This window comes from Danio rerio, chromosome 2 (genome assembly GCF_049306965.1).
Source record: "Danio rerio strain Tuebingen ecotype United States chromosome 2, GRCz12tu, whole genome shotgun sequence".
In the NCBI taxonomy this organism is placed as follows: domain Eukaryota; kingdom Metazoa; phylum Chordata; class Actinopteri; order Cypriniformes; family Danionidae; genus Danio; species Danio rerio.
In genome coordinates, this window is record NC_133177.1 from 53,210,001 (window position 1) to 53,235,541 (window position 25,541).

The 25,541-nt window shown below is 34.0% G+C and overlaps 2 protein-coding genes and 1 long non-coding RNA gene across 5 annotated transcripts; 2 read left to right on the forward strand and 1 right to left on the reverse strand.

Moving 5' to 3' along the window:
- Positions 1 to 2,476: 2,476 nt before the first annotated feature.
- Positions 2,477 to 18,750, reverse strand: blvra (biliverdin reductase A). Its single transcript, NM_001076601.1, is given in 7 exon segments — positions 2,477 to 2,845; positions 5,169 to 5,337; positions 8,938 to 9,045; positions 9,525 to 9,622; positions 9,743 to 9,862; positions 12,354 to 12,477; positions 18,640 to 18,750. Coding segments are annotated over 6 exon segments (879 nt in total). The 5' UTR covers positions 12,473 to 12,477; positions 18,640 to 18,750; the 3' UTR covers positions 2,477 to 2,580.
- LOC137487488 (uncharacterized) lies at positions 13,026 to 14,952 on the forward strand. The gene is made up of 4 exons (XR_011006091.2): positions 13,026 to 13,121; positions 13,797 to 13,854; positions 13,970 to 14,024; positions 14,138 to 14,952. It is a non-coding gene; the product is annotated as an uncharacterized lncRNA (long non-coding RNA).
- Positions 18,751 to 18,976: 226 nt separating the features above from the next.
- coa1 (cytochrome C oxidase assembly factor 1) lies at positions 18,977 to 24,826 on the forward strand. Of its 3 annotated transcripts, none has more exons than XM_017352366.3 (5): positions 18,977 to 19,050; positions 22,265 to 22,382; positions 22,462 to 22,613; positions 24,427 to 24,503; positions 24,561 to 24,826. In XM_017352366.3, exons 2-5 carry the CDS (start codon positions 22,289 to 22,291, stop codon positions 24,601 to 24,603), a joined length of 366 nt encoding a protein of 121 aa, XP_017207855.1. In that variant the 5' UTR covers positions 18,977 to 19,050; positions 22,265 to 22,288; the 3' UTR covers positions 24,604 to 24,826. The 3 variants fall into 3 exon arrangements, with proteins under 3 accessions (XP_017207855.1, XP_017207845.1, XP_017207846.1); XM_017352356.3 differs by having other exon boundaries at positions 24,575 to 24,826; XM_017352357.3 differs by having other exon boundaries at positions 24,578 to 24,826.
- Positions 24,827 to 25,541: the final 715 nt, after the last annotated feature.

Here is a 25,541-nt window from a genome sequence, read left to right on the forward strand (position 1 = left end):
CTGCGTTCAAATGTTCAAGCTTGGTGAACTCTGACCAGTGAAATCGCCTCACGTAAGATCAAACGTGAGCTCTCTGTACAGAAATGTAAAATATGGAGCAATCACAGGATCCTTCAACCTATAATCACATTATTTAATCCTGCCCCTTTTCAGAACTGTGACAGATTTTCGCCAGCACAAACTCTAGTGTGACCGCAGCTGAAGTCATATACTAAATAGCTAATTATAAAAAAAATTAAAAAAATAGCAGTCAGCACGAATCTTCCCTTTCTGTTAAACTATAAATTAGCCATGCTCTGTTAATATATAACTAAGGTTTTGAGTTGACAATATTCAGGAATGTGCAGTGGCTGCATATAAACACCATATCATTAGCAGATTTCCTAATCAAAGACTTTTTATCTTTACGCCAATAAAATTGTAACTAATTTTTGCTTGAACAAGAAAAAAATGAATCTGAAAGGGGCACAAAAAGCCCTGAATGAACTGTATCCTTTCAACAGATGTTTGTTTGTATACACGATCAAGCATTCAACTGCATTGATCACTTTATACACAGTCAAGCCTGACATTATTCATAATTCATTCACATTCATCATTCACTTTTTGTTCAAAGGTAAATAAAAGCTGAGAAATACATGAAGTTGAAGTCAGAATTATTAGCCCCCTTGTTTATTTTTCCCCCAATTTCAGTTTTTTTTTTTTATCTTTGCCATGATGACAGTAAATAATATTTTGCTAGATATTTATCAAGACACTTCAATACAGCTTAGTGGCTTAACTAGGTTAATTAGGCAGGTTAGGGTAATTAGGCAAGTTATTGTATAACGATGTTTTTTTCTGTAGACTATTGAAAAAAAAAAATAGCTTAAAGGGGCTAATAACTTTGTCCTTAAATGGTGTTTAAAAAATTAAAAACTGCTATATTTTGGCCAAAATAAAACAAATAAGACTTTCTCCAGAAGAAAAAATATTATCAGACTTACGGTGAAAATGTTCTTGCTCTGTTAATCATTTAGAAAATATTTAAAATAGAAAATCAAATTCAAAGGGGGGATAATAATTCTGACTTCAACTGTATATTGTGAATCTTATTATCATTTTGAGATCTTTTGAGTGTCATTTCTGGTCAAATAAATAAAACAATACTTGCTGGTTAAAGTAACTTTAGGTCAGAATTTGTCAGGGGTGTAAATAACTGAGCTTGATTGTACACTACCTGGCAAAAGTCTTGTCGTTGATCTCAGTTGTAAGAGCAACAAATAAAAACTTGACTTCTAGTTGATCATTTGTAAAAGAGGCAGAATGTAGATTTGTGCTATGAATCATCTGTTGAACTGCATCTCAATCATCACAAATACTGCAGAAGACCTACTGGAACCCTCATGGACCCAAGATTCTCACAGAATCAGTCAAGTTTGGTAAAGGACAAATCATGGTTTGGGGTTATATTCAGTATGGGGGCGTGCGAGAGATCTGCAGAGTGGATGGCAACATCAACAGCCTGAGGTATCAAGACATTTAGTCACCTTGGAATTATAAGGTTCCATCTACGTTCTGAATGACTTTGAGATCATTTGCCCATTACATTACAAACCAGAGGGCAAATTCTTCAGCAGGATAGCACTTCTTGTCATACTTCAGCCTCCACATCAGAGTTCCTCAATGCAAAAAAGGTCAAGGTGCTCTAGGATTGGCCAGCCCAGTCACCAGAAATGAACATTATTGAGCATGTCTAGGGTAAGATGGAGGAGGAGGCATTGAAGATGAATTCAAAGAATCTTGATGAACTCTGGGAGTCCTGCAAGAACGCTTTCTTTGTCATTCCAGATGACTTTATTAATCAGTTATTTGAGTCACTGCAGAGATGTATGGATGCAGTCCTCCAAACTCATGGGAGTCATACACTGCAGCATGACTTTATATTCTATACTGGACATTATTTCTGTTAAATGACAAGACTTTTGTCTAAGCAAATTCAGACCTTACTGTCCTAATTAAATAATTGAATATCAAGGCATGATCATATTTTATTTTGGTAAAATAAGTGTAATCTAGAGGCTTTTGCCTTTCAGATAAGCCACTTTTGATACCAAATGATCAACTAGAAGTCAAATTATTATTTGTTGTTCCTAAAACTTGGAGAAGCGAGAAGACTTTTGTCAGGTAGTGTATATAAAATAATGAATGTAGTCATTTTATTTTTAAGTATTTCTTCTAAATTTTTGTTCAAGTTTGGTCTGTTTTTAATTAGCTATTGTAGTACTTGTGATAAGTTATTTAGTATAATTTCTTGCTCAGCATAAATGAAAGTGTTTTATCTCTTTTCATTAACTTTAGTACCACTAAAAAAACTTTTATTTCAAGTAATGGTTTTAGTTTCATAGCTTTAATTTTAAATATAGTAATCATTAATTACTATCAACATTTAGTGATTATTCTTAAACAGTCAAATCAACAAAAGCAAAAAACCCTATATATTTAATGATTTTAATCTGACTTAGCACTTCAGTTATCTGTCTCTATACACAGTCTGTGTGTGCCACATTAGAATGAATGTTTGGTAGTGTGAGTTAATGTTCAGGCGTGAGTGCTTTCGGTGATCTGCTGAATGCGGTCTGCTAGCTCCAGACAGTGTAAGATCCTGTTTCTCTCCGCCTGGAGCTCTGCAGCTGAAACTTCCCCCTGCAGCTTCCGGCAGAACAGCAGCAGATCCTGCATGAAGAGTCCGACCGGCTCACGCTGACCTGCTGGAAGCTCTGTGATCGTCACATCCTGAAAGCGAAACTCCACGTGTTTGGCTCTGCCCAGACCCGGACCCCGTTCTTCAATCCACGTCAGAGGCCTGTGGCAGAAGCAGCTTTGAGCAACTTATGGTTTTTTACTTACAGATGATCATTAAAAGGTAAAACATAAAAACGGTGTATAGATGTTTACTGATATCTACATAGTATGTAGCTAATAGGGATGCACCGATCCCGATACTTTGATCGGATATTGGTTTGATAACACATATTTTTGCTGGATCAGATATCAGACAGCTGGAACCAATCTAAATCCGATCTTGCGTATGCACTATATTGTGTAATTTATAAGCCAACTAAGCCATGAAGGTAGCCTATTATAAGACACTAGAAAGTTGTCATGAAGGCCTACTATATGCCAAATGTTCTGACGCCATTTCTATAGTTGAATGTGAAGCACAGATGAATATTCACAAGGTTAAATTCATGTTGACTTCAGTGCTTCCCACTGATGCGCCTGTCAATCATTCTCCATTCATCCACAATTAAAAATGCATGTCGCATTCATGACAACACGAAAAACTCTCTCCAACACGATTTGTTCCTGTTAATATAAATAATCCATAAAGAAATGCATTAAGTTTTGCATTAAATGGGTTCATTTCAACCTGCAACAAAGGGTTCGTTGCTGTTTCTAAATCATGTTGTGTCTGTTAGATCAGCAGATCGCATTCGCAACGCTGGAGTAGAGAGGGTTATTACTTGCTCTTCACGCACAAAGTAGCCCTACCTGAAATTTTTAATTGAAAAGGCTCAATAATACATCGGACAGATCCTCAACGCACTCATTTCTACCCTTTGTGTTGCTTAGAAAGTTTAGAAAGTGTCCACAGATACCTGAGAGCTGCACACTGTCTCAGTGATGCATCATTCACGCACCGGCTGCATAGATGCGATGTGCGCCGCTCTGTAAAATTATTCTCACAATGAGTTTCTGTTCTCTCATCCTTCTGACTGAGTTTATTCTTCTGATGGGAATACTTTAAGAGCTGTAAATAGTTTGTAAAGCTTGGCCTATTGTGGACAAAGTAGTTGATTGAATTAATAAAAGTGAAACTGACGGGCGCAATATGGATTTGTCAAGTAAAACTGGCCTCAGATAGTTAAGTCTGCATCAAACCTGCAGGAAAACATTAGGTTTTGTTAAAAGGCTGGTTATTTTACAAACAATTAGTGTCAATAGTGGTAGCCTTTTGCAGATTAAAAAAAAATCTTAATATTAAAAAAGAAAACAAGCTGGATCAAAACAGATCAATGCCATAATGAATGTTCAACTAATGTAGCCTATTTTACAGCAAGCATCATGTTTTTAGTTAGATTGTGGCGTCTGTCATATACCGCAGGCCTATAGGTCTGTTATTTTTACTAAAGGAGATATATTATTTGAGTTTAGCACCAGAACTATAGAAACTGTATTATGCTAAGAAAAAAAAAAAGCGAAAAAGTATCAGGATCGGATCTGTATCGATCAATACTCAGAATTTTGGTATCAGGATTGGATCGGTTCCAAAAGAAAATAAAAAATGGTATCGGTGCATCGCTAGAGGCTAAGGTCAAATTTTACAAAAACAGTTTAAATTACAAAGGAAATCAAAACTAACCATATCATTCTGTTAGCTCACATTGCTAGTTTTGTGGTGAAAAATTCATTTGTGCATGTCATTATGAAAACTTTTTTTGCCCTTGTAATCTTGAAATCTGAAAATGCGCTTCCTGTTCTCAGATTCTGAGGTCTGAGTTATTGGGTGTAGCTAACATACTTAAACACGCCTCTCAACTGTCAGATTTGACAACAAACAGAAATGGTGAGCTGGGGTCTGTTCTTCGTACCTTGCTTAAATGATCTAAGATGATTTGGCAGATCCTGGATCTGTTAATCTTATTAACTGATCTCTGGCTAATTCGGTTCTTCAAACAAGTTCGTGAATCAGATTAAAATGTCTGGATGAACTGATCTGAGATCGCTGCATATGTTGTGAAGGACAGATCTATTGATCCTCCAAATCATGATCAGCAATGCAACGATTGGCAGACGGTACAGCAGCGTAATGACATCATCTGATTAATATTCAATTATCCATGTGAGCAAAATTACATAAAATTCACAGTAAACGGTTTGTTAAATAAGATAAGCAACAACTTTCCACCTTGTTGTGGGCTGCATGCTTGGCCCTTTCATGTTTCAAGAGCTATTTATTTTTACAGTTAAAGCGGATTTCCTTTTTATTTCCTTATTTTCCCATTATAGTAGCCATAATAGTATTATAGTAGCCATTTTTTTAATCGGTGTATTGAATAACTGTAAGCATTAGCATTTAAAAAAAAATAACAATACTTCACAATATTGCAGTAGAGTAGACTCACTTGTGCTGTTGAGTCAGTAAGTGTGCCGTCATCTTCATGTACTTGTTCTCTTTCTCCTCCACCAGATCTACTGAAGTGACTGTGAGCTCTCCAAACAGAACCACCAGCCACGTCAGTCTGGCGATACCACTGAAAGACGGGAAGCCAAAGTTTGCCTTTAGAGGACCACCTGACAGAGAAAAATAACTAAAATGATTAGCCCTCCTGTGAATTTTGTCTTTTTTTAACATTTTCCAAAATATGTTTAACAGAGCAAAAAGATTTTCACAGCATGTCTGATAATATTTTTTTCTTCTGGAGAAAGTCTTATTTGTTTTATTTCGGCTAGAATAAAAGCAGTTACATTTTTTTAAAACCATTTTAAGGTCAATATTAAGGTCAATATTATTAGACCCCAATCCTGTTCCTGGAGATCTACCTTCCTGCAGATTTCAGTTGCAACCCTTATCAAACACACCTGTCTGTAATTATCAAGTGGATTTCAGGTCCTAATTAATTGGTTCAGGTGGGTTTGATCAGGGTAGGAGCTAAACTGCACAGGAAGGTAGATCTCCAGGAACAGGATTGAGCACCCCTGCCTTAAGCTATATCTTTTTCAAAAGTCTACAGAACAAACTATCGTTAAACAATAACTTGCCTAATTACCCTAACTAGCTTAATTAACCTGGTTAAGCCTTTAAATGTCATTTTAAGCTGTATAGAAGTGTCTTGAAAAATATCTAGCGAAATATTATGTACTGTCATCATAGCAAAGATCAAATAAATCAGTTATTAGAAATGAGTTATTGAATCTATTATGTTTAGAAATGTGTTGGAAGAAATCTTCTCTCCGTTAAACAGAAATTAGGGGAAAGCATCTACAGGAGGGCTGATGAATCTGACTTCAACTGTAGCAGCCTCATCAATATTGTGACAGATATCTTAGTGAAATAGCTTCTGAAATAATTTAATGCAATTCTTCTTTATTTACAAAGCGCTTTTTACAATGTAGTTTGTGTAAAAGCAGCTTAACATAGATGTAGAAAGGGTAAAAACCAAAATATTTTAACTCGTGGGGAAAAAATCCAGCCAATTAGGCAGGGATGAGGGTAGTGTAGAATGTTGGTGTTGTTCTAGATCAATTAAAACGGCTTCAGTTTAGTTTAGTTTAGTTTATTTTAACTGTTGAAATTCAGTTCAATTTAGTTCAATTCAGCGTTAAAAAAAAAAAAAAAAACTTGACTTCCTCAATGAAAAATTGATAGAAGATAGCATCTTCGTTTCTTCAATACTGTGACAAATATCTTAGTATTAATTTTATAATAATAATAATAATAATAAAAGTTGTGCAGGGCTCAGAGATGGCAAAAGTACACACATCCTTTACTTAAGTAGAAGTACAGATACTCAGGTTTAAAACCAATCTGGTAAAAGTAAAAGTACTGACTACACTTTTGTACTTAAGTAAAAGTAAAGAAGTACGGCCTCAAAAATGTACAAAAGCAAAAAAGTAAAAAGTAGCCATTTCAACCACAGTTCCAAAGACATGCGGTATAGCTGAATAATAATTCAACTAAACTGGCAGTGTAAAAGTGTGTGTGAATGTCAGTGTGTATGGGTGTTTCCTATTTCTGGGTTGCAAAAGGGTACTCGCTGTGTAAAACATATGCTGGAATAATTATATTTTTATTCATAAAATGCCCAGTATACTTACATTTGTTGTTGAAAAATATTTGTTAATAGGCAAATTTAAAAAATCAATTAAAACTGAAAAACATCGTAATTTCTAGATTAGGATATATGAACTTATCAGAAATAAAGGAAGTAACAGCAATGCATACTTTTTTAAAAAGTATTTGATTGTTTTAGTACTAAATGTACAATCTTTAAAAAAAAAAAATAAAAAAAAAATAACACTATTTTTTTCGCTGTATTAGATTGAAAGACCAGAGAAAGCCTGTGCAGTATGATCAGAAGTGGACAAGCCAGTGGTTCTCAAACTGTGGTACCCGAGCTTCCTTTTAGTGGTACGTGGAGGAATCAAATATGTCATATGTACATGCTACATATATTGCAAAATACATAAAAATTATTTATATATAAATATGAAATATAATAATATTTATTACATGACATTAAGCCTATTTCTGAGTTCCAGGCAACATTTTCTGATGTTGATAAATTGACTACTATATATTAATACTTGACATTTAAGTACAGCACTTTTTATACTTTATAAGAATTTAAAAGCACATTTTAATTTAAATGTTGATCTTTTCTGTTTGTTTGTTTGTTTGTTTGTTTGTTTGTGTTTACATTTAGTAGTGTTAACATTCAAACTATTTAAAATGTTTAAAATGGCTGACAATAATATCTATTCTTAATAATAGGAATGAAACTGACACATTTTGAACTGTACAGAGCTTTAGCTGCTTTACTGGGCTTACTATGCTACTGTATTTCAATACTGCTCATTATAGTGGTACTTGAAGAGACCTTTTTTTTCTGAGGTGGTACTTGATGAAAAAAGTTTGAGAGCCACTGGCTTAAGCATTTAAACAGCATGCTTTTAAACTGGAATGTGTCTCTCTTGTTCACCTGTGATCTGAATGAGGAAAAGGTGTCTTATTACAATGTAAACAGGCAGCATCAGTCATGTTAGATTCGCCGTCTCCCTCTGTCACATCTGCATAGTCATGCTAGCCTTTCTCATAGTAATCTTCATAAACTAGTCCACGTACGGTGTGCAATAGCCTTGAAAAGGCCACGCAGTGCAGCACGCAGGCGCGAAATGAGGAAAAATAGACCGACTGCATCAAAACTTTGTTTATATTGTGCAATGACAAGAATTGATAATAATATAGAACGCGCCACCAAACTAAGGAAAACAAAAGTAACGAGCGTGGTTTAAAAAATGGTAGAAGTAGAAAGTACAGATATTTGTGTAAAAATGAAAGAAGTGAAAGTAAAAAGTTGTCCGAAAAATAAGTAGTGGAGTAAAGTACTGATACTAGAAAAATCTACTTAAGTACAGTAACGAAGTACAAATACTTCCCATCTCTGGCAGGGCTTGACAATCCATGAGGAATTGGTTGGTTGAATGCGGTTTGCTATTAGTGGATCTAATATGATTGAAAGGTTGATCCCACTCTTTACACCAGTAAGCACCATATGATTGCACCAGTTAGAGAGGACACGTTGTTAGTACAACTTTTATTACCAAAGGAAGGTATAAACTGCCTTCAAAACCCCAGCGGAGAGCTTGAAGAAGAACTAAACTAGACAGCATTTAAAACCCCAGTGGAAATCTTCAAATCATTCATTCATTTTCCTTCGGCTTAGTCCCTTATTTATTAGGGGTCGCCACAGTGGAATGAACCGCCAATATTCCAGCATATGTTTTACGCAGCGGTGCCCTTCCAGCTGCAACCCAGTACTGGGAAACATCCATACACTCTCACATTCACACACACACACACACACACGCGCACACATGCACACACACGCACACACAGTATGGTCTATTTTTGTTTACCCAATTCACCTATAGCGCATGTCTTTAGACTGTGGGGGAAACCAGAGCACCCGGAGGAAACCCACGTCAACACTGGGAGAACATGCATACTCCAGTCAGAAATGTCAACTGGCACAGCAGGGACTCGAACCAGTGACTTTCTTGATGTGAGACCACAGTGCTAACCGCTGAGCAACCGTGCCACCTAATGGAAATCTTTACAATAAAAATAAAAGCAAGAATGTGCTGAACTAAGCATTATTGTATTGTCATTACCGGTGAAGTGCAGCTTTCCTTCCTCCAGTGTTTTTTCAGAAATGTCTTTTTTCAGCTGTTTGAAGTCAGGAGTGAACAGCTCGATGTGTTCCTCATGAAGCACCAGACCTGAGGATTTAATACAGAAGATAAAACATTCAGTTCATAGTATTTGTTTCAGCCACATCATAATATGAATATAAATAATACATGACATGAACGCTTATGGGTGGCACGGTGGCTCAGTGGATACCACTATTGCCTCACAGCAAGAGGGTTGCTGGTTCAAGTCCCGGCTGGGCCAGTTGGCATTTCTGTGTGGAGTTTGCATGTTCTCCCCGTGTTAGCATGGGTTTCCTCCGGGTGCTCCGGTTGCCTCCACAGTCCAAAGACATGCGCTATTGGCTGTAGTGTATGTGTGTAAATGAGTGTGTATGAATGGGGTTGCAGCAGGAAAGGCAATAGCTGTGTAAAACATTTGCTGGTTATCTGGCGGTTCTTTCCGCTGTGCCAACCCCTGATGAACAAGGGGACTAAGCCGAGGGAAAAGGAATGGATTTCACTAGTTTCACTATGATTTGAAAGCTAAATGTTGATCTTTGTCTCACCCTTCTGTTGAGCCAGATTCCACAGATCCACAGCAGAGGTGTGGCTGAGGGTCATGGGATACTCCACACACACATGCTTTCCTGCCTCCAGAAACTGCCTGAGATCCAGCAGATCAGAGGAGAGACGGTCATTTCAAAGAAAGAGAGAGCGAGAGATGTTCAAACAAGCATGTGAGAGATGATTATGGATATTATGTGTGTGCGCGTGTGTGTGTCACCTGATGTTCTCTTCATGGCTGGTGTTTTCTGTGCATATAAATGCCACATGGATGTCGTCTCTGCTCAGCGCTTCAGTCATGCTGATCTGCTTCACACCCTGCTGATCTTCAAGACTCCTCCTTCAGACACATATAAATAAATGTTTAACACCAGAAAGGTTTGAAAAATATATTTCATCCATTAAAGAAACAAAAACAAACAGAAACAAAACAGGATGTCCTTAGGGGAAAAAACATAGAAAATGAATCACTTTTTGAAATCAGATATAAATTCTTAGCATTTAGTGGAACTGCACTAATCAAAAATTGTAAGTAATTTTATAATATTAATATATATATAATTTTTTCCCAATATTTTGCTTTAATTTAAACATTATATTTCTATTTTTAAAGATGTTCAGTGACAATAATATTATTTCAATAAATATATTCGTTTAATAAATCTAATTTGTTCAAATCCACCAAAATATATGACCCATATTCACTGAGAAATGGAGAAAAATATTCGTTTTTAAAACGGGGTGTCCTCATTTATACTGAGCACCGTGTGTGTGTGTGTGTGTGTGTGTGCATATATATATATGTATGTATGTATGTATGTATGTATATATATATATATATATATATATATATATATATATATATATATATGTATGTATGTATGTATGTGTATATATATATATATATATATATATATATATATATATATATATATATATATATATATATATATACACACATATATACACATATATATATATATATATAAATATATACATATATATATATATATATATATATATATATATATATATATATATATATATATATATATATATATATATATATATATATATATATGTATATATATTATTATTTTTTTTTTTTTAATAGATATTTTTTAAGATACTAGTATTCAGTTTGCAATGACATTTAAAGGCTTAACTGGGTTAAATAGGCAGGTTGGAATAATTAGGCAAGTCATTGTATAATGATGGTTTGTTCTGTAGACAATAGAGATGCGCGGATCAGCTAAAATGACACCCGAATCTGAGGCTTCAAACTAATCATCCACCCGCCTGCACTTATAGTTTTATCTGATATATGTACCCGCACCCGATCGTCACTTTAATAATTGAATTCTTTGTTTTAGGCATGATGATAGGTCACCGTGGATATTAACAGCAGATTCAGTGAGCTATAATCTGCACATCTCTGATAGTAAAATAATACATTAATAATAAACGCTTTTAAACGTTTTTTTTTTTTTTAGAAAAACAAAAGTTTGTCTTTAGATGACATTTTCTTCATTTTCAAATAGATACAGAAAGTAAAAATAAGACTTATAAAACAGAATAGCATCTGCTGTGCCAGGGTTCGGGTGATTCCGCCTCACCTCCAAAACGCAGCCAGCTGCACTGAATGAGGGTTTGCTCGCACTGCGTGTTGTACTGTAGGAATGCACAAGATTCTCCTTGCACGGCGCTGCAATCGCGGAAATAAGCGATCTTGTTTCTCCCAGAACGATAGCAGATTTTCCTCTGATGACTCCTCTAACTGAAACTTTGAACAGTAGGCTACTCTTGCACTTCATCCATTATTTTTGGCGTCTCATCTTGCCATTCTGCAAAGCCAACTCTCTGCTTTTTAGCTGGTCTACTGCCATTTCCGCTACATCCACCCGCAACCCAATTAATCATAATCTATTTTTTATTAACCAACTCGCGGATATAACCGCCATCCGCACATCACTAGTAGACAATGAACAACAACAACTATTGCTTAAGAGGGCTAATAATATTGACCTTAAAATGGTTTTACAAAAAATAAAAACTGCATTTATTCAAGCCCAAATAACTTTCTCCAGAAGAAAAAATATTATAGGAAATACTGTGAAAATGTCCTTGCTCTGTTTAACATAATTTGGGAAATATTTGAAAAAAGAAAATAAAAAAATGACAGGAGGGCGAATCATTCTGACTTCAACGGTACATATATGTTACTGCTGGATGGACATTTTTGACTTTTGGTCTTCGTCATATTTTTTTTTTTAATTGAGATAATGCACAGCAAACTGTCCCTCTCTGAAAGATAATTTAAGTAAAGTACAAAAATACACAAAAGAATAACATTAAAAAAACATGAAGAAATTATGGCTGATTTCGTCTTATAAATAAACACACTAACTGTGTAATTATTATCATTTTTTATTCTGCAAGCATGCATTCACTTGTCAAAAAGGACAGTAAAGACATTTATATTTTAAAAGATACAAATAAATGCTGCTGACTTTTATTAATAGAAAAAATTTAATTAACCAACCACAGTTAAAAAAACTATTCTCAAAATAAACAATATATTATAAAAATGTATTAATACTTTTATGTATAATTAATACAATTATAAATAATAAAATTAAATTTAAAAAATTCCTTTGAGCAAATGATAATACACGGTAAAATTATAAATCCTGAAAAATAATATTTCCATAAAATATGAAGCACGTAAGGACGTATGAAGCATTGCATGCATGAAGCAACTTAAACTGCACACACAGCTGCAGCTGTAATCTACATCATGTTCTATGGGGTCAAAGGACAAAAACACAGACCTGGACACAAAGCCCCTGATGCTGATCTGTTCTGCGGCGCTGGACGAGAGAGGAGCCATTAAATCTCTCATCCTCACAGATCCTGCAATTCCAATTCCAACAACCACTGATCCCAGCATGATTCCTGCATCAACACAACACAGACACACACAAACAGTTGAAGTCTGAATTATGAAACCCCCTGAATATATTTTTCCCCAATTTCTGTTTAATAGAGAGAGGATTTGTTCAACACATTTCTAAACATAACAGTTTTAATAACTAATTTCTAATAACTGATTTGTTTTATCTTTGCCATGATGACAGTAAATAATATATGATTAGATATTTTTCAAGACACCAGTATTCAGCTTAAAGTGACATTTAAAGGCTTAACCAGGTTAATTAGGCACACTCAAAAAAATGAATTATGGCTTTAGTTGGTCCAAAGAATGTAATTATGTTTAAATTAAACAATTTTCTTATGTTTGTGTATTAAAAATAAAAGTGTTGTGTTGGAAAAAATTAGAAAAAGTAAGTTTTCACATTTAAACAGCTTGCTTAATTAACATGAATGAAAGGGAGTTGTGTTGCTTCTGTAGTACTGCATTTTGGTCAATAGGTGGAGTAATATCTGCACATGCGCAGTTTCAAAACAACACAGGAAGTAAGAAGATTCAAACCACAACGATCACTCTCAGTTCGGCGCCATATTATGGGAATCAAAAGATGAAGATTACAGTACAAATTGAGAACGTGCACAAAGCTTTCCCCAATGTGGACACACAGGTGAGTTTTTTTTTTTACTTTTTATGTATTTATACTGAGGCTGTGACAACATTTGAATCATAAATGTACTCTCTTGTAATACTCTGTTGTGTTTGTGTATTGTATTGCTATGAAATTGCCATGTTCCCTGTGTCTTTTCCACATTATAGACAGATAAATGTAGTTTGTTTTGCATTCCTGTGAAATTTTACACTTGGTATATATTAACTCCCTCAAAATAAAGTTGCAAACGTTGGTAGTAAGGAATAATTAGTCAGTTAGAATAGTCTAAGCTTTTCACTCATCATAGCACACGTGCTGCTGATAATGTGACAATAAAAGTGATTTGATTTTTCATTTGATTTGATAGTCTTTATTTTAAATGAGTGTCAAGCAGTTTGTCGAGTTTGAATGCCAGTTTTGATAACTTACATAATATTAATTAAAATGTGGTGTTGGCACAGTGTTATTTATTATTTAATTGTATTCAAGCCTGTTAACTTAAAAAAAATCTGCAAAAAAGCATATGTGACACTTAAATAGTATGGCATCTAGCATGATGACATATTTGATGTAAGCTTATTTGTTTGGTCATCTAACACGTTTTAATTTTTAAGTTTAGTTGTTTGCTATGTATATTATTATATTTTATTATTACAAATCTTTGCTCACTCACATCTATTTTCTCCCTCACAGGTTTACAGCTCAACCTCTAAAGTCCCATATCTGGCTGAGGAGACTGTGGATCATCCAGGTACTATGCCTTTAGATGCCTATACACACATTAAAATGATGTACAGTAAAAGTTACTAGTAATTTTAACTACTAATTACTTAGTAAATTACTAATTGTCATTTCATGTCATTTAGAACATCACCAGTGGTGTGAATGCATCCTCAAAGCCCCTAAGTGAGGGAGTACATGGTAAGCTATTTTATTTTATTTTTTTAAACATTTTGTATTTTCCTCTTAAACCAATTCCTCCTTTCACCTTTGATCTGTTGGTAAATTTTTATTTTTTTACCTGACTTTTTTAGGATGCTGGGCATGATGAAGCGCAAACCTTGATGTGCAACACCACCTTATGAATCTACAGTAGTTACATTAACATTTAGCAGACTCTTTTGTCTAAAGTGACTTACAATTGAGGAGACATTCAGCAAATCAACAAGAAGAGGCGATACACCCAAGATGTGCTAATTATACAAAAAATTTTAAGAATTAAGAATGCTTCTACATGTGGTTTGTCAAGCCCACTTACGTGTGAAGCAGACTTCATGCACAATGTTTTGTTTTTTGTTTTTTAGATATAGGGAGTGGTTGTAAGAAAGTGTCTGGTGCAAATGTGCAGAAATGATGCAAGTGTCAGAGAGGTGAATGTGTGTAGCTATTGCATGTTCTGTGATGGTTGGTCTAATTTATGGTGTAGTGCTGATCGTGTTACTTTGCTTTAAAATGTTAATCTGTCTTTGAACAACTGAAGTGTTATCTGCTTTTTCAGTGTAAAAAAGGTACAGTATAGTTTACAAAAGAAGACTTAATTTTTCTAAGTATATTTTTGATAAATCATTTGAAGGCAGAATATTGTTTTTGAATGTTTTTTGTAATATATGAAAAGTATTATTTTGAAAAGTGTATTTTATGTTTTTCTAAGCATAATTTTAAAATCATTTATTGTTTTCAATTTGCTTCATACTTGTATTACTATTATTTTAATAGTATTAATATGTTAACTTATTGTAATAAGTGAAGATACAGATAAAGACAGTATTTGGATTTTGATAATCATTTTATTGCTGGAAAATGTGTAAAACTGTAAAAATGCTATTGAATAAACTCAATGAAACGGAAACTGTTTTTTTTATTTGGTTAAACATAACAATATCAATTTTACAATAATTGAACTTAAATAACTACATTGATTAAAGCTAAATTATAAATGTTACGTTGATTAAACTAAACAACAATACATTACCTTTATGTAACTAACTTAAGTTCACTAAAATTAATATTCTTTCTTAAAGGTAACTTAACTCGGTTACGTGGAACCAGTGGACAAAAAAAAGTTAATTAACGCCAACATATCATTTTTTTGAGTGCAAGTTAGAGTAATTAGGCAAGTCATTGTATAATGAGGGTTTGTTCTGTAGACAATCAAAAAACAAACATTGCTATTAGGGAGGCTAATAATAATATTGACCTTAAAATGATTTAAAAAAAAATAAAACCTGCTTTTATTTTAGCCAAAGTAAAACAAATAACTAAGACTTTCTCCAGAAGAAAAAATATTATCAGACATACTGTGAACTTTTTTTTGTTGCTCAAATTAAACAATTATTAGGGAAATATTTCAAGAAAAAATATTGAGAAAAATTCACAGGAGGTTGAATTTTGACTTCAACTGTACACATACACATGTAACCAGTGTGCTTACAGAGTTTGCCTCAAACTTATGTAAATGCTGCATGATCATTCAAATGAAGCAACGAATAAAAAGGCTAAACCTAACATGCTGTAGGTCATGTCAGGCAGAACATCTGAAGACCAGTCAATGAAAAGCCAATATCTTGACAGGGCAGCTTAACTGCTTTGAGAGGAAACAGGACGTGTGCTTGTGTCTGATAAAGACTGAAACTTGAGCACAAGTTACATTTCATTTCTAGAGAATATATATATTTTTAGAATTTTTTTTTTTTTTTTTTTTTTTAGATTTTTAGATTCTATTTTTTTTCTCTTTTAAATATTTCCCTAATAATGTTTAACAGAGCAAGGACATTTTCACAGTATGTCTGATAATATTTTTTTCTTCTGGAGAAAGTCCTCTTTGTCCTTAAAATGGTTTAAAAATTAAAAACTGCTTTTATTTTAGCATAAATAAAACAAAGTTATTAGCCCCTTTAGGCTCTTTTTGTTTTCAATAGTCTACAGAACAAACCATCATCATACAATAACTTGCCTAATTAGCCTAACCTGCCTATTTACCCTTATTAGCCCAGTTAAGCCTTTAAATGTCACTTTAAGATGAAAGTGTCTTGAAAAACATCTAGACAAATATTATTTACTGTCATCATGGCAAATATTAAATAAATCAGTTATTAGAAATGAGTTATTAAATCTATTATGATTAGAAATGTGTTGAAAAAATCTGCTCTCCATTAAACAGAAATTGGGGAAAAAATTTAAGAGGTGGGCTAATAATTCTGACTTTAATATATATGAGCAATTCCAGCGTTATGGGTGTTATATTTGCAGTAAAATCTCAAAACATAAATTCACACAGAAAGCATATGTTAACATTTTATTGAAACTTTTGTTTGTATTTTTCAGAAAAACTGACCACAGAGTTATGGGACAAAATGTGACCAAAAAAGGTCTGTGGGTAAACAACATACTTTGAAGAAATTCTGTGAATTAAACTGCACAACCCAAAAGAAACCATGCTAATCAAAATGATAAGAGTTTGGTCACTATAAAACAAAAATGATTGATTTTATTTTATTTAATATTTTCACATTTATGAGGAAAAGGTGTTGTTATAGATGTAACTCTCCATTATGAATGTGACGGATGTGAAACTGTCACTTGTGTGACTTTGTTTTTAAACTATTATATTTGATTTACCATTGACAGATGCATTTTTGAATATTTCTAAAGTATTGTAAAATACCTGCATAAACAAAAAACCCAGAAACAGAATACTTATTTATTTTCATGGCAAGGTTAACATTTGCGCGGAATTGCTCTTATAGTACAAATAAAATAAACCCCACATCATTTACAGCCCTTCTTTCAAACACAAAAGAAGATATTTGTAAGAATGTTGCAATCCGGTAACCATTAACTTCCATAGTGTTTGTTTTGATAGTATGGATGTCACTGTTTAGCAGTTTCCAGCGTTCCTCAAGATATCTTCTTCTGTGTATAACAGAAAACTAAACTTACTAAGTTTTGGAAAATGTTAATTTTTTTTATCATTTTAGCGGAAAACAAAACATGTTTAAGTTAGAAAATGGGAGACATTTTATAAGCTGTTTTTTAATCATTGTTCTTTGTTACTTGATATCTTATCCTTGTATTTTATGTTTCTTGTATTCTAGTTTATGTAAAGCACTTTGAGTTACCGTTGCGTATGAAAAGTGTGCTATATCAATAAATTTGCCTTGCCTTAATCTGATATTATAATATGAAAATGTTTGCCTGAAGCTGTTCACTGTTATTCTGCAATATGTGCGCAGGCTGGATAAAAAATATAATGAATAAATACATTTATTTAAATATTCATTCATTGATTCATTTTCTTTCTGCTTAGTCAATTTATTTATCAGGGGTCATCTCAGTAGAATGAACTGAAAACTATGCCAGCATATGCTTTACACAGCAGATGCCCTTCCAGCTGCAATCCATACACACTCATACACTACGACCAATTTAGTTTATTCAACGCCAACATAGGGAGAATGCAAACTCCACACAGAAATGCCAACTGGCCCAGCTGGCACTTGAACCACTGACCTTCTTGCTGTGAGGCAATAAATATTTATTTATACATTTAAAAATAATAATAATTTAATTATGCATTTAACAATTTGTTTATATATTTATTGTGTGTGTGTGTGTGTGTGTGTGTGTGTGTGTGTGTGTGTGTGTGTGTGTGTGTGTTTAAATAGATCGATTTTTACACCTGCATCCTGCTGAAAATAGAACATCACAAACTACTCCAAATACGTAAATACAATATAAATACACAAATATTTGTAATGTTTTGTAAATAGCAGCACATTATTTAATTTTAAGTAATTTGCCCTCTGATTGTATATTTATTTATTGATTGATTTATTATTAAAGGCATTCCGTTAAAAACAAAAAACGTGACAAACTTCTCAAAATAAATAAATATATAATGGATAAACAAATACTTTTCAACTATATTAGCTTGTTTTGCAACTAGCAGCACATAGAACAACAGGTTATTAAAATTTTAGTTATTAAATACTGCAATACTGCCAATGCATGACTGTTTCATACATTTTCCTTCGGTTTAGTCCCTTTATTCATCAGGAGTCGCCACAGCGGAATGAACCGCTAACTTATGCAGCATGTTTTACACAGCAGATGGTCTTCTAGCTGCAACCCAGTACTGAGAAACACCCATAGAATCATTCAAACAAATACACTACGGCCAATTTAACTTATTCAATTCAGCAATAACAGTTACACGCATGTGTTTGGACTGTGGGGGAAACCCACGCCAACACGGGGAGAACATGCAAACTCCACACAGAAATATTTGTTTATCCATTATGCAGTCGAACCAGCTACCTTCTTGGTGTGAGGCGACAGTGCAAAGCACTGAGCCACCGTGTTGCCCGTGTATGACTGTTGTCCATGGAAATAAATGACCGTGTTCGTGAAATCACCAAAGACGACACATTGAAGACGCGCATCTGCATCGCGCTCAGCGCTTACTAAAGCACGCGCAAATTACACAACCAATAACGCGCTCACTCTTCAACATGCAAACATGTAATACTGTGCTCACCTGTGAATGTCCCCTCACAGCCTTTGATGTGGTTTTCTTACGCAACGTCAGCGAAATGAGAACGATAATGACATTCATCAACTGTGACTCAGGAAACTACTTTCATAACTCTTTTTTCGTAACCGCGCGTGCGTCTGACGTCACGCGTCGCACGTGTTTCTGTTGTCAAAAATGCAGATCCCAAATAAACATGCGATCTTGCTAAATTAATAGTTGGTAACATTACAGAAGATTGTACTGTATCATTTACAATATGATAAATCGCTTGGGGATTTCGCACGTGTGGTGCTCTTTTTTTCTAAAGATTTGATTCATTGACGTTTGAATAAAGTTTTTCAAAGAGGAAAATGGCCGCGTCCATAATGCGCCGCTCGTAGCGTCTTTATAAAAACAATAATAATCCATGTGCGGGTGAGTAATTTTATCTTAGTCAAAAGCCATTAAAGCATGCATTAATCTGTTGAATTTCAAGGCTCAATTCTGTTGAAATTCAGGGGCATCCATTTAAAATAAAAATAATGTTTAAGACCATCGTATATCTGCTAAACACCTTTCACTAGCAAAAAAAAAATACCACAGTATTACATGAATATTAATACGGTAGTAACCATGGGTTTGTGGCGAATTCATTAAATATATACAGTATATAACCAGCTTTACCAGAAATACCATGGTGAAGCTATGGATATTGAATCAAATGCCAAATGCATTTTCAACGTATGTTTGCATGGTTTAAAATATATAAGTATTTCTGGTAAAGCTGGTTATACTGTATGTGTATATATATATATATATATATATATATATATATATATATATATATATATATATATATATATATATGTGTGTGTAACCAGCTTTACCAGAACTACCATGGTGAAGCTATGGATGCATTTCCAAGTTATGTTTGGAATATTTGTATCGTTTAAATATAACAGCCAGATATTTTATGTATTATAATTACTTATAGGAAGGCAAATTTTTTGTCAGGAACAGTTAAGATGATAGCCGATTTAACAATATTAACACTTTAGTAATAGCTTTTTTTGTATCTATGATCGTCTTTGACGTTATTTATTATTAAACAAATCTGAGCCCTATAGCTATAATGGCCATCGCTAATTTGTGTCAGAGACGTTATTATTACGTCTTTTAAACACATTTCTGAGTCCTATGACTGTAGTTTTCCAAGGTCATTATGGTATATACACACATCCACAAATCTGAATAACTAAGAAATAAACAAATATTATTAAGCGGGTGAAGAAAATAATTTCGAGGATGTTCAGGCTTTACCATCGGCCTGTTGTTGTTTATTTAAAACAGTAACACTAAACAGCAAAATGGAGTCAAATGCAAGAATTTATGCAAGAATCTAATTAGTTTTTTATTTCTGGATATTTATCAGGGTACCCGTAGGGTCTTAAAAAGTCTTAAATCTACTGAAATATTGTGTTGTTTTTTTAAGAGGTCTTAATTTTCCTTTGTTCATGTGTAGCTACCCAATCTGGCCATTAACACCAATACAGTCAACGACAATCCATCTCAATAAAACTTTTAAGCTTTTATTTAAAAATAGCATTTAATTACTTTCCTTACAGTAACATTTGCTTACACGATATTTACTGCTGTGGATACTGACCTGACCTATATATTTTATTTTATTATTATTATTATTATTGTTGACTGAAATAATTGACAGCTATGTTTTTTTCTATTCTTCATAAGGGTTATAGGGTTTGTAAATAGATATATTTGGAAGTTAATAAAGCGAAATTCTAACAAAATATTTTATTATTGTATTATTAAATGTCTTAAATTTTTATATTTTTTGTGAAAATCAAAGTGAAAATCTTTTCTAACTGGAATATTTAAAAAAAAAGTCCTGTATAAGTCTAATATTTAATTAATAATGGAACGTAGTTTAACTTGTGGACATTATTTCTGGACATTTTCGGATGTTTACACTGAAAACTGGTTCAGAAACTGCTTCAGGTTTATTAGTGTTATTCAGACACAAGTGAATTGCATACACTGATAAAAATGTTAAAAGCACGTGCTGTTTCAGCCCATTGTAGATATTTGCTAAAGACCTTTTACTAACCAAAATGTCTTTAAAACTCTTAAATTTAACTTTTCGGACATTATTTCAGGACATTTCTGGATATTTACACTAAAATATATTTAAGAAAAATGCTTCAGTTTTATTTAGTTTTATTCAGACACAAGTGAATGCATACATTCCTAATATTTTAAAGGCATATGCTGTTGAAAAAAGAAAAATCACTTTTTAGATTATTTTTACACTTTAGGGATTAATATACTACACAAACACAGACAGAGAGAACTGAAAAGAATAAGTGACCTCTTGTAAATTCTGATATTCTCTGTATTGATGATTTCTACTTATGTGTTTCAGTAAAACAGGATTAAATCGAGTGATGACATTTATTCCATTTAAAATGAAAACATTGCTATTTAGAGCATTTATTTTGCTTGAAATAACAAAAGGATGCCATGTTTCAGAATTTTTTTGGACAACACAGCATCAATGTTTTTACTTAAAATCAAGAAATCAATATTTGGTGGAACATTCCTGATTTTTATCTTAAGAAGAAATGCTCTAAATGACAATATTTCATTAAAATACTCCCATATAAAATTAGCAGAAAAAAGTCTTATCAGACTTTTATAAAAATGAAACACATATTAACATTTGACTGAAACATAACAAACAAACCCAAAACGTCCAGAGAAACTAAGAATTTCCAAGTGGTCTCTTCATATAGTTTTATATACATTACCTGACAAAAGTCTTGTTGTTGATCTCAGTTGTAAGAGCAGCAAGTAATAACTTGATTTCTAGTTGATCATTTTGAAAAAGTGGCAGAAGGTAGATTTTTCTGATGAATCATCTGTTGATCTGCATCTCAGTGATCACAAATACTGAGAGACCTATTGGAAGACACCAGATTCTCAGAGAAATTAGTCAAGTTTGGTGAAGGAAAAATCATGGTTTGGTGTTAAATTCAGTATGGGGGCATGCGAGAGATCTGCAGAGTGGATGGCAACATCAACAGCCTGAGCTATCAATAAATTTGTGCTGCCTATTACATTACAAACCACAGGAGAGGGCAAATTCTTTAGCAGAACAGCACTCCTTCTCATACTACAGCTTCCACATCAAACCAAAGAAGGTCAAGGTTCTCCAGGATTGGCCAGCCCAGTCACCAGAAATGAACATTATTGAGCATGTCTGGGGTAAGATGGAGGAGGCATTGAAGATGAATTCAAAGAATCTTGATGAAGTCTGGGAGTCATTGCAGAGATGTGTGGATGCAGTCCTCCAAGCTCATGGGAGTCAAACACAATATTAATTCTTTTATTAATTAAAAATCAAGGCATGATAATATTTTTTGGGTAAAATAAGCGTAATCTAAAGGCCTTTGCCTTTCATATAAGACACTTCTAATTCCAAATGATCAACTAGAAGTCAAGTTTTTATTTATTGTTTCTAAAACTTGGATAGGTGACAAGAGTTTTTCTCAGGTAGTGTATAATGCAGCTCAATATATATTTATCAATTTTGGTTGATTTTTTTGTCATTATTATCATTGTTTTCCAGGGTTGTCCAGCAGCTAAAGTAAGGATGAGCCGCTCAACCAGCCTCTTGCAGCAGATGACCATCTTCATGACCGTAGTGACTGGCGGTGGTTGTGCTACCATGTACTACCTCATGCAGAGTCAGTCACGCTTCAATAAACCTTATGAAATGTGATATATAAATTAGCTTGGCTTAAACCGCTGTCTTGTTTCTCTTAGAAAACTTTGCTAAATCAGAGTACTACCGTCAGGCTCTTGAGCAGCTGAACAGTAACTCCACAGCCATGGCCAGTCTGGGAGCTCCTCCTCTGAAAATACACAACATCCATCTGTCGGACCGACACAACCGCATTGACCACAGCAGCGCTCAGGTCAGCAGATCAGACTAAACTGAACTAAATAAACCAAACTAATCTAAACTGAGGGCGTCACGGTGGTGCAGTGGGTAGCACCTCACAGCAAGAAGGTCACTGGTTTGAGTCTCGGCTGGATCAGTTGGCATTTCTGTGTGGAGTTTGCATGTTCTCCCTGTGTTTGATGTCGGTTTTCATCCGGGTGCTCCGGTTTCCCCCACAGTCCAAAGACATGCGGTATAGGTGAACTGGGTGAGCTAAATTGACCGTAGTGTATGTGTGCGAATGAATGAGAGTGTATGGGTGTTTCCCAGTGATAGGTTGCAGCTGGAAGGGCATCTGCTGCATAAAACGTGCTGGATAAGTTGGTGTTCATTCTGCAGTGGCAACCCCTGATTAATAAAGGGACTAAGCCGAAAATAAAATGAATGAATGAATGTTTCATATAAGACAGATTTTACAGATGTGAAATCCAAATCAGGGCTGCTGCATGATACGGGAAGAATATGCAATGTTGTTGTTGAGTACTGCGATACCGATATTTCTTACAATATAACATTTCCCTAGAAAATTTTTATTAGCTATGTTTTTAAATCATTTATTTATTTAATGGTATTAAAATAAACAGGTAAAAGATAATTTTGAGATGTAATTAATTCTGATTCAGCATAAAAAAACTGCCTCAAGATGCGAAAAGTTAGTGTTTAAAACACTATGAATGAGTGAAAACCTGCACATATATTCTGACTCTGATTGGCTGTTGACATTTCCCATCATTAGTGTTTATTATTATTATCAGCTCTGGGTTCATCTTTGGGCCGCTCCAGCCAATAGCAGAACAGCAACTACTGAGGATAAAGATAGTAAATCCCCATCAGATTGGTCAAATTAAAAAAACAATACATTAAATAAATCAACCTTATCACATGCCTGCCATACATATACTGCATATACTATTATCGCAATAATAATAATTTTGCAGGCGGCACGGTGGCTCAGTGGTTAGCACTGTCACCTCACAGTAAGAAGGTCACTGGTTCGAGTCTCGGCTGGGTCAGTTGGCATTTCTGTGGAGTTTGAATGTTCTCCCCGTGTTCGCGTAGGTTTCCTACACAGTCTAAAGACATGCGCTATAGGTGAACTAAATAAACTAAATAGGCCATAGTGTATGAGTGTGGAGGAGTGTTTATGGATGTTTCCCAGTACTAGGTTGCAGCTGGAAGGGCCTTTACTGCGTAAAAAACATATGCTGGAATAGTAAGAGGTTCATTTCACTGTTGCAACCCCTTATAAATAAAGGACTAAGCTGAAGAAAAATTAATGAATGATAATTATGCGATATATTGCACAGCGCTTATTCAAATATAAACGTTTGTCATATATGTAATTTGCATAAATAGCCATGCATCAGATTTCTGCATTCAGTTTCCAATTGCTAAAGTTGTCAATTAAATTCACTCTTTAGTGTCCTGCCTTAATCAAGATAACTCATTCATTCATTTTCCTTCGGATTAGTCTCTTTGTTCATCCGGGGTCGCCACATCGGAATGAACCACCAACTTACCCAGCAAATATTTTACACAGTAGATGTTCTTACAGCTGCAACCCAGCACTGGGAAAAATCTAGATAACTTCCTCTTTAAAATCATCTCTGTTTGGTTTGTGAGTCTGTAACTTACACGCGCTCCACCAATAGCAAAGCACTCAGTTCTCCATTGACGAAATCGAGTCCCATCCTAGATTTGTTCTCGTCCAAGCTGTTTCACACAGATCTAGGTGAAGAAAATACATATTAAATATTGACTTTAATCACCATATAAATCCATTTCAGCTCAAGATTCCAGTCACCGGGTCCAAGACTGGAGGTTACCTTTACACAACATCCACCAGAGACTCTCTGACGAACAGGTAAAATCCTAAAACAGCTCTATAATGTTACTTATGTTAGATTATATAAAGATTCAGTCCTCTTTTGTCAGTAGATGGCACCTGCAGCAGGTCGTCCTGAAGCTCAGAAAAGGAGACACCGTTGAGATTTTCAACAACACACAATCTGAAGAGTGACTTCAGAAACAACATGATACAGGGAAAACAAATGCTAATGGACTCTTCCTGATATGTTTTTCTTTTTAGTTTTTATTGCGAATTGGGAAGAAATGTTAACAGCCCTTCATAGAATAAAAACAATATTGACATTTTGTTCAAAGACACCTAATAAATCCAGAGAGACTTATCCAGAGAGTGGTCTCTTTTTTCCCATGGCTGTATGTATGAAGACAAAATGTATAGGCCTCCTGTAAAAATGATTATTTTTGAAAGATTTCCCAAATAATATTTATTTCAACACATTATTAAACAGTATATTTCTAATAACTAATTACTTTTTGATGAAAGTATGTTATGGCTAAGAGAGAGAGAGAAAGAGAGAGAGTTTTAATTTTATTGCCATTTCAGCTTCTATGGCTATGTCATGGCAAAAAAAAAAAATCAAGGTTACCACATTTTATAAATACCACTTTACTATATTTTAAAAAAAAGTCCTAATAATTAAAAGTCATTACCAGAAATAAATAATACACAAGGTAAAATACATAAATAATAATGATAATATATTAGATAAAAATCTAAAACAGTTTTTTAAGGTTTCCATTTGATAAAAATTCTACAATTTTAGATGGATTCACATTTTTAAAAATTTCACTTAAAGTCTCTTAAGATAAAAATTGTTTGAGAACATTAAAAATGGAGCTTTCCACAAGACAATACTTTACAGTTTATGTTACGGCTAAAGTTTATTTATTTATTTTTATTGCTCTGGCTGACGACCAACATTCAAACTTGTTACCAAGTTTCATACGTTCAACTTCTTTCGAGAGTTTGAGCTTGTAGGGGTGGCCTGCCTATTGATTTGATTACTTTTGACTATGTTTATGTTTAGGGGGAAAT